This window comes from Stegodyphus dumicola, chromosome 2, assembly GCF_044657685.1.
Source record: "Stegodyphus dumicola isolate Sdum_Otavi_A_Nest chromosome 2, ASM4465768v1".
Lineage (NCBI taxonomy): Eukaryota > Metazoa > Arthropoda > Arachnida > Araneae > Eresidae > Stegodyphus > Stegodyphus dumicola.
This window is the reverse complement of record NC_140769.1, coordinates 91,841,315-91,851,486: the sequence shown is the minus strand read 5'-3', so window position 1 is coordinate 91,851,486 and position 10,172 is coordinate 91,841,315. Positions and strand designations below refer to the sequence as shown.

The 10,172-nt window shown below is 34.1% G+C and overlaps 1 protein-coding gene and 1 non-coding gene across 3 annotated transcripts in view; both read right to left on the bottom strand.

Moving 5' to 3' along the window:
• Nucleotides 1-4,886: 4,886 nt before the first annotated feature.
• Nucleotides 4,887-10,172, bottom strand: part of LOC118205685 (phospholipase A2 SSD387-like) — a 38,599-nt gene continuing 33,313 nt past the window's right edge. For both annotated transcript variants that reach the window (XM_035377983.2, XM_085810901.1), the window contains exon 4: nt 4,887-5,314. In XM_035377983.2, the coding sequence (XP_035233874.1) occupies nt 5,196-5,314 (119 nt within the window). In that variant the 3' untranslated portion in view covers nt 4,887-5,195. The remainder of the gene's footprint in view (nt 5,315-10,172) is intronic.
• On the bottom strand, nt 7,406-7,479 carry TRNAI-GAU (transfer RNA isoleucine (anticodon GAU)). Its single transcript has one exon. It is a non-coding gene; the product is annotated as a tRNA-Ile (tRNA).

Sequence of the window (10,172 nt, the reverse complement as noted above, 5' to 3'; positions counted from 1 at the left end):
AGCCACTTGCAGTTCTGTTAGCAGCGCAAATGTTCCGAGTCTATTTTGGAAAGGCGCCAATAACAGTGTACTCTGACCATGCGGCGGTAACTAGATTATATTCTGGGAAAAATTTATCCCCAAGGTTAATAAGATGGGCACTCAAGCTACAAGAATATAATCTGGTAATCAAGCATACCCCCGAAAAGGTAAATATCGTAGCAGATGCCCTATCCAGAATTAAAATAGATGAAGAAGGTAATACCGTAAAGGTGGCAATGCTCACAGCATGTACAATAAATTCCCGAAAAACTGTAATAACTGAACTGGGTAAGGATCCTGAGTTTGGAAGCATTTATGAGTATTTAAAGGATCCTGAAAATTTTAGCCACCAAGATATTGTGGCGATAAGAAATAGGGCGGCCCATTACGAACTAATAGATGGTCTATTACTCTATACAAAAACTACGAATTCCAACAACGAATTTCGACCTGTTATCCCAGCTAGTCTTAGATTAAATATCCTGCAGGAGCTCCATGACAGCCCTTTAGCTTCTCATGCTGGTATTCGAAAAACTATCCAACGCGTACGCGAGGCAGTCTATTTTCCTCAACTGCAAATGTTAACAAGGGCGTATGTCCAGTCCTGCCCAACATGTCAGGCAGTTAATTATATTAATTTCCGCCCGGCAGGGTTTCTAAATAGTATTAAATCCGAATTTCCAAATGAAATAATTGGCATCGATTTATTGGGCCCTTTCCCAAAAAGTCAGTTAAATAAAAGTCGCTATCTCCTTGTTATGGTTGATCATTTTAGTAAATGGACCGAAATTGTTCCCTTAAAACGAGCCTCCGCGAAATTAGTTACTGATTCTATTTTAAATAAATATATTTTAAAATACGGGGCGCCCCTAAAAGTTATATCGGATAATGGTCCTCAATTTGTAAGTAATGTATTTGAAGACATGTGCCAAAAACTGGGCATACGTCATTTAAAAATGGTCCCGTATCGGCCGCAATCAAATATAGCGGAACGGGTCAATAGAAATATAGTGAAAATTATCCGTAGTTATGTTAAAAATTTTCATAAAAGCTGGGATAACTATGTCAATGAAGTTGCTTTCGCTCTTAGGACCGCAAAACATGATACAACGGGCAAAACTCCTGCTGAGTTATTTTTAGGCAGAAAGATTATAACGCCGTTAGATAAATTATTTTATGTGCAACAAAGAGCCCCAGAATTTAAAATGGGTGATATAGAAAAACTAATTAAGGAAGCAAAGAAGAATACTGAAGTAGCACAGAGAAAACAGAAACTCTATTATGACTTGAAACGACGGGGAGTAACTTATAAATTAGGGGATGAAGTTTTAAAAATTATGCATTCACTTTCTTCAGCACCAGAAGATAAAACTGCCAAATTTTTTCCACGATTTGAAGGACCATATGTTATAGAAAAAATAACTCACGCTGTAGTAGTGTTAAAAGCCAGAAATGGTGAAACCTGTTCCGCAAACATTGATCAAATCAAACCCTACTATGATCGTAATAAAATGAAAATTTTCCAAGATCTTTTGCAGGATCCGGCACGGCAGAAACCGCAGGCACAAGCTCCAGATGTGGAAAAACGACAAGTACAAGGGCAAGCCATTAAGAGCAGGAGCAAGTGAAAAGAAAGTTTCCCCGCGGAAAAATTGAAGGTAGCAAGAAAAAGAAGCCATTCCACCGTCCAGAAAAGAGAGCTCACGGTCACCCCCAGAATGAAGAAGGGAGAAGGACGACGTATGCAAAGAGAACCAGGAGAAATGACGGCAACTATAACCCGGCTCTAAAACGGAAGATCTACTCATCCGACAGGACTCTCCGCAGCAAATGTCGCCGAACTGCGGAAGGGCCCTCAGCGGCGGAGGATAAGTTACAAGGAAAATTTGAACGGCCAGCAACGAGGTCCAAGCAAGAACACGAAAGAAGTTTCCCGGTTCCGCCAAGACCAGCTGCCATCAAACGGCCAAGACCACAGGTAGAGGCGAAAAAGAAGGTATTCAAGGGTGACTGAACTGGAGGAAAAAGAAAGCTTCTAGAGGAAGGCACTGAAGGGCGAGCCCGCACAAGAAGGAGGATAAATCAAACAACAATCTGCACTACCTTTCAGGACTGGGCCCAGAAAAGAATGTCCGAATATCACAAAGATAAGTAAAATTTTATGTTACTTTCAAACTTAAGTTAATCTTTCATTCTTACTGCAAGTGGCAGATTTCAAGAAGTTTTACCTCATGCGAGGTCTACCTTTAATGCCAAAAGGGCGAAAAATGAGTTGTTACCGATTTTGGTATTATGTTTTTCAATTACTCGCGCGTAAAACTAAAGTTGATGTATAATAGCGTTGTGTAAAGACTTAAATATTGTAAAAAGTTATTGTATAAATATTATTTATAACATTCTGGCAAGAAAGAAGTTTTAGTCTGAAAGACTTTTTGAAATGTATTATTTCAATGTAGAAAGAATTGGCACTTGCTTTGAAAAGAATAGAAGTTAACAATGTACTACTAATGTATGTTTTCAAATGTGTAAAATTAACGGCATGTTAATATGTTCTTATATACAATGTGAACTGTTATTTTAAATGTTAAGAAATACCGTGATATGGTAAAAGTGAAAGTAATGTTAAATTTTTTTTTTATTCTTGTGACTGTAAAAAGACTAAATCATGGTGAATATGTGTTAAAGGTTGAATGATGTAGTTAGGCTCTCTGACGCTACACTTCAGAGTTAGCCACTTTCAGAATAGTACCTCAGGGTTTAGAGTTGAAATTAGGGTGTGTTACGAGGTCTTGGTATGTTGAATTTTAACACGTTAGTGTTTTGATTGTAGGAGGAAGTGTTGAACACATAGACATAAACACATTCGTCTTTGGTGTTCTTTTACAACACATGTCAGAGAGCACGGGGAGAGATAACTAAAATAGTTATAAATGAAATAAGAATGTTAAGAGAAATATAATTATACATTTTACTTGCCATTTCATTGTGTAACATTTCATTAAACTAGTTTTTCTTCCAGATCTCTGGAAGGAACCAGATTTGAATAAAAGCTCCTGTTTAGATGCAGTACAGATGAAAAAAATTGTGTGTCCTGGGAGCTGCTATTGTAAAAACAAATTTCTTTCTTTTAAATTTCTAGTTTCTAGCGAAAAATGTTTGTAAAAGCGAAAAATACGAAATGTTTGTAAAAGTATGTTTGTAAAAAATGTTTGTAAAAGCGAATTTTCTAGCGAAAAATGTTTGTAAAAGATTGGCCTCGCGTTAGATTCTAAAGCTAAAAGTTTTCAACAAGGTCGTTTTAGACCTCAGTTTCAAACTAATTAACTCTGGCGGGAACTATGTAAGGATCTTAAGTTTTACTAACGTTTATTTTTATTTTGAATCTTTACTATCACTTCTTATTTTCTACTTCCGGCCAGAATTATAAGCGTTAATGTATTTATGAAAAGTTTGTCTGGCGAACGCCAAGTATTTAAGTTGTGGCTTTTTGCCAAGCGAGAGAGAGGAAGCAGTTAGTCGAAGCAGGCCGCTTACCTTAGAAGTTTTACTCAGTTGCTGGTTGCCTTCCAGGCCAGAGGTTTTAATCCTCTTGATAATTTTTAAACGTATTGTAGTGTTCACAGTTCTCTGTACTACATACGGCTTCCTGTTAATATAAGGCCAATCTTCCACGTTTATTATTTTAAGGTTAAATTAGAGTTTAGTTTTATTTTTATATTTTTACGTTAGACCCCAAGTAGCGGGTCTGTGTATTCCGAAGTACGGAAGTTATTGTAAATAGAGAAAAATGAAGGGTTTTGTATACCCTTCTTGTGTATCCTGTCTACTTCCCACAGTTTTGAACATAGCTTTAGTAAGCTCTCTGTTCCGGGTCAGGTCCTTGCATGTTCCGGAAGAAGGTAAGACGGAACATTGAACCTGATACACCATTCAAATAATTTTTATCATTACTCAAATAAAAATTTTTTCAATGACAATCAAACTGTTAAGTACGTAATTTATGAATTTTAAATAACGACTTAGATTTATATGTCATTTTCCGTTCAAAAATTTAATTAACATATTTTAGATTAAACTGTAATACTATGCAGCTATTATGCTTATAAATTAAGTTTATAAGCTTATAATAATTTATTATTTTATGTTTATTATTTATGCTTATAAATTAAGTTTTTAATAAGATATAAAATTTGCAGTCCCTAGTTCTCCACAAGTTATTTCACTGTACACAGAAGATAACACAATGAACGTAGATTTAAAATAGCATAAATATGTTAATGAAAATGACTTTCTATAGCTAAAATTTTAAATTTTCATTGCATTTGGCTTATTAATCCAAAATGGTTTTGTCCCTGAAGAACTATTGTTTTCGTTTTGCTATTTTGTGTTGAATCGCTATAAATGTCCGTTTCACTTTTCAAACTGTTGCCACCAAATGTTAGAGTCCTGCATTATATTTGAAGCAATTAAATAATGAAAAACTGCATAAATGTATGTATATTTCTCGCATTGTGATAAAGCAACGGTACATAGAGCCATCGAATTTTGAATGACGTAATCCTCCTACGAATATATAGGCATGTGGAAGACCAAATTTGAGATTTGGAATTTGTTTTATGATCGATTTCATATTTTGTAAAACTTTAACGAATTTTTGATTAACAAACTCAAGGATTTCAAAACGAGCAATAACAACACTCTACGGAAAAAAAAGAAAAAAAACTTTTTATCTCCACCGTGCGTAACTGTATCAGAAATTTTAAAAATATGCTAATTTTAAAATTATTTTGCGATATTGCTATTGAACTGAATTTTATGATTGCAAAGAACATGGTATTTAATAAATAAAGGTTACACACAAAACGTTAAAAAAACGCCCGTTTGGACGTACAGATTTTTTTTTAATTTTATTTTTCTCAAACAGGCATTTTAAGTCACACAACAAAATTTATTCACACTATTAAATACAGTGAACTCTTTTTAATATTTTTTTCCTACAGGATAAACAATTATTTAAAAAAAATTTAGTGATACAAATAAAAATAATGCTCAACTTTGGATACATAAAGTATTTTGATTCTTGGGATTTAATCTTTGGAAGTAAAGCTTCCGTAGTATATTAGATCTGGAAATGTATTTACAAGATAAAAGTTTTCAAATTTAACTGCGGCTGGTCATCTAGACTTCCTTATAAATCTGTAATATTCACTGTACGTGTGACTGTGCTGCGCGATACATTCCACAACTTCTTTATCACACTTACATATGCTTGCTTCACAGTTCGCTTCGTCACCTATAATTTTAAAAGAAAAGTAAATCTACTGGAAAATTTATTGAATGTGAACAAATTTGATTACTTTTCGCAGTTATTTCTGAAATTTGAAGTTCAGATTTTGAGCGTAAGGTGCATTTACCCCTCGCTCCCTATTTTAAGTTCGCTAATATTTCTTTATGCTTGATCAGACAGCCTGGCTCAGTAAAAGTAAGCGGCCAGTGCAACTCTGATTAAAAATCTAGTTATAACCACGTGCAGTGCTGATAAGCACTACGTGTTTCTGTGACTCCTTCTCCTATTTTCTTCTTTCTATGTATTTCTTTCTCCTGATGAGGAGGGACCTTTAGCTGCCCTCGAAATCGATTGAGTGTTTCATTATACCTACGCTAAATATAAGGTTGTTTTTTACGATTTTGATTGTCACATTAGCGTGTTTCTCTTCTAGTCTACCTGTTATTGTTGTTCATGTGAGAGGCATCCAAATATAAACAAGAATTTATCAGCTAAGCTTTATTTACTGAGTACAGCGAAAAGACTTAGTACTGTTTTATGTACAGATACCTGTCACTGCAATACCATTTGCTCCAACTCCCATGAAGTTTAATTCCAGAAGAATAAAAATACATTTTGATGCATTATTTTACAACTCCGTTAGACTTGGATTTCTTTGCCATCCATGTTTGCCCGTTATGACTCTGCAGTGAAGTAGTCACCCATGGTTTCAAATCATTATACAGTATAAACGCTTGTCTTCATTCTTTTCATATCGCCGCAAACAATGAAACTTCCCACTTTGTGTTCAGGCATCAAAAGACGGGGAACTCACCTAGTGCTCAACTTATTAAATTTAAAACGATATTCAACTCATTTTTTTCCACTATCAACATTTATTTTAAGCTCCTTCGCGATTCCTTTGACAGTGATTATCCGACTGATACGAATTAGTGCATCAATAGCAGTCAGTTTGTCTTCATCGCCTTAGATGCTCAGGTGATGAACATATGGTGCATTTCCACCACTCACTTGGCTTTCTTAAAAAGACGTGCGCGAAAAATACATTCTAGAAAGAGAAATATATTTCAATATGATTTTTAAGTCTCGGATAAATCTGAGAAATAATGTCATCTTCGTCAGTCAAAGATCTAATGGCTATTCGCTGCTCAACGCTGTTGTGAACCTCCCATTTTCCCATGCTAATTATAACTAGCGTTACTATTGGCAAGTTTAAACAAAAGTATGTGTTTTGTCAACGAATCATAACTATATTGAACGTTTTACAAGAACGAAGATTATAATAATTCCTTTCTATATTTGAAAACTTCTGTCTAATGAACAGCAGCAAGATGTTCACAACTTAATATTTGATGTTAAAGAAATCGCAGAACATTGCGACAAAGAAAATAAAAAGCCCATTATTTAAAAAAATGAAGGATATTTTTATAAATGTTAAAAACAATACTATGCACTGCTGGAAAATGATTTACTTTTCTTAATTTTCATCAAGTTTTTTTGTAACTTCAAGTAATAATAAAATATTCCTTATATTATTTAAGACAATGTAAGAAAATTTTGTTTCTTGAATATGCAAAGGTATAAAAATAAAAGCATAAAATATGCAATATTTATATATTTGTGAAAAATATTTGGGAAAAATATTTATGAAAAACATTAAACTCATTTTGACAGAGGAGTCATTCTTGTTCATCGTTTTCTTCGGCAGCTTCACTTAGATTACATGTCTTGCATGACTGCCTTTAGTCTGAACTTGTGTGAAGATAAGTAAATAGACCTCATGTGCCATTGTAGAGACATTAGGTATTTTTTAGAAGCAGGAAAGATGAAAAATATGCAACGCCTTCGCCGGAAATCGAACCACGTACCTCTGGAATACGTACCCAGCGTGCAGACCACCACACCACGAAGGCATGCCAAGAAAGCGGGAGAAATACCTTATATAATCCACCTTTTAAAGGGCGACTGGGGTTTTTAGGGGACCCAGTCGCCAAATCCTGGGTGTGGAGAATCATCATCCACCACCCTTTTAGTTCTGGCGCCACGTGTAGAGTCATTAGGATATTTTGGAAGCCAGAAAGATAAAAAATATGCAACCGCCTTCGCCGGGAATCGAACCACGGACCTCTGGAATATCGACCCAGTGTGCTGAACCACTACACCACGAAGGCACGCTAGGGAAGTGGGAGAAATACCTTATAACCTTTAGAAAAACACTTAAAAAACACTTTCCTGTATGAATCTGGATTGTTAATCATCAATTTATAATTTTATTAAAAGTGCACCAATGATCCTCTCTTCTTTTTCTAGCCCTGTGTAAGAATAACACACCGCTCATTTCTAAGATTAAATTCTTCTTTCAAATATAAAAAAATTGGCTTTAATTTATAAATTTATAGTTATCAAAGATTTCAAAAAGGCTATTTGCCTTTACAAAGGTATTTCATGAATAAAGTTTTGGTGTATTTATTTTAAGCTTCATTTCCCAAATGTGTTAGCTGATATTATGCTCTAATCTTATTGTGCTCATTTATTTTGTTTCCATTTTTGTTTTAAATGTTATTTGGATCTTGCAATGAGAATTTAGTAGAAGAATAAAAGGGTTTTCATAAATTTTGGTAATAAAGAAACAAAAGAGCTAGACTGAACCGTCACCCTCATACGATTACAGAAACAGAAATTTCATATTTCAGCAGAAAGTAAATCATTTGAATCTGATTCTTGCTCATAAAAATACAGTTATGCTGTGAAACATTTTCAGCTCAATTTATTTCCATATCTCGTAATTAAATAGGCATTTTAGTGAGTTATTTATGCAACATTTCAAGTATGCCATTTATGTAACATTTCAATAGTTACATAAATGGCATACTTGAATACCAACAATACATACGAATCTATAGCTGTTTGCTATTTTAACTTAGATGCAATTTCTATATTATTTTTCGATGCTTTAAACTGCAATGGCAGAGATGGACGAGGTGAATATGTGAGAATTATTTTTCGGCAATCCAAAATCAAATTGAAAATAAATAAATAAATAAATAAATCGCTTGTCGAACTGCCAAATGCATCAATCTGCAAAATTCTTTCTGAAAGCAACAATTTTGCAGATTCTTGATTTGAGGGTAGTGCGGAAAAAAGATGGAGGTGGTTTGGGGCAATTGAGGATTGAAGTTCACTGAAAACTTCCCTCATATATTAGAAGAATCACTTATGAACCTTGTTAAAAGCCGCAGATAATTACTTGTAGCTTAAGTAACTGTTAGGCCTAATTTTCAAATCATTTCAAAGCTATATTTTCGAGTGAAAGTATTTCTAATTAAATCCTTTTACTTACTTAAAAACATTGTTAGAACAGTCAGTAATGTTTAGAAACACTTTGAAGTGTTAATAATGTTTAGAAATTACATTTCATGATTGTAGTTCCCATTTGCCTTTTCGTTTTCAGATTTAAAAGCTTTTATTAGCCTTAATTTAGTTAACATTGTTATGCATAACATCTTATTTTTGTCCCCGAAATAAGATGTTTTATCTCATTAAATTTAAGTACTTGGATGTCTTTAAATTTGCACTAATGTCTACTTGATACAGCAGAGACAAGCATATAGACGTTACAAGCTACAAATATCGGCACAAATCCAGAGCAAAAAGTAATATTAACAGCAGATATATGTGGTACGTATTAGCTTAAAATTTCAAAATAAGAACATTTCAACCAACTGGCATTAATTTGTAGATTTGATTTAATGCTTTAATATCGAATCATGTTTGAATTGTTACTTTTTTAAATATGATCCTAGTGTCTAAATTCAAAATAAATTCAATTTACCGTGTTTGCTAGCGCAATAGTCGCACCCCCGTTTTGAAGCGGAAAAAATCGCCAAAAGTGTACAATATTGTGTACTAGATTTTCCCGCATAATAGTGGCACCAAGACTTTCACGATGAAAAATTAGCAAAAAATGTGCGACTATTACGCGATTAAATACAGTAATTAAATCTGTCAATGTTTCTTTTTTCAGCTGAAGTAACATATTTAACAATGAACTCATAGATTAGAAGATGTGTGCTTGCAACCCACACAGATATTCAATGACTGTTTCGTATTTAAAAAGTAATTGGCATTTTCAGTTTTTTAAATCCTCAGGTTGATAATGAAGTGTTCCTTCAATTTGAGTTATTATTATACCATAGGTAAAAAGAGCACTGGCAGTTTGCAACACAATTCCTCTTTTCAAAGCAAGCATCCGCCAACACGTGATGATAGCCCTTGAGGGAAAATTTTCCGCCATGTTCAGCAACACCGTACATTCTTCATATTGACTGCTATGCGTTACAAGTCTATGCATGGTTTGTTTCACTTTCAAAGCAGCATCATGAACATTTGCTGCATTAAAACTAAGAAAGAGAAAAGCGGGAATTACCACTACAAGCGATGCCATTTCAATCAGATGATTAACGAATTCCTCTTGACTCACTGAGCATTTTATGAATAATGTCATGTCACTTAGTATGTTCCACATCATATACCCATATAGCAAACCTACCAGTGACGATAGCGAATCTTCAATCTTCTCTATACAAACAAACATTCTATGTGAGTATTTTGCAAAGTAGCGTAAAATTTCTTGCGGTGACCAACAATCAAGATTTTTAAGTTTTTCATTGAAAGAGAAAACAATTATGCTCATGCTACTGAAGATATAGCAACAAAATACTATACAAAGACCTGGGAGAAGGTAAAGTTGCTGTTGAACGGCAGCATCTACTATTACCACTGAAGATAGGGATATCCATGTTGTATTCGAGTACCATTCGAAAAAAGTGTGTTGCTGATGGATGATTAGCTTCATTGGTGACAT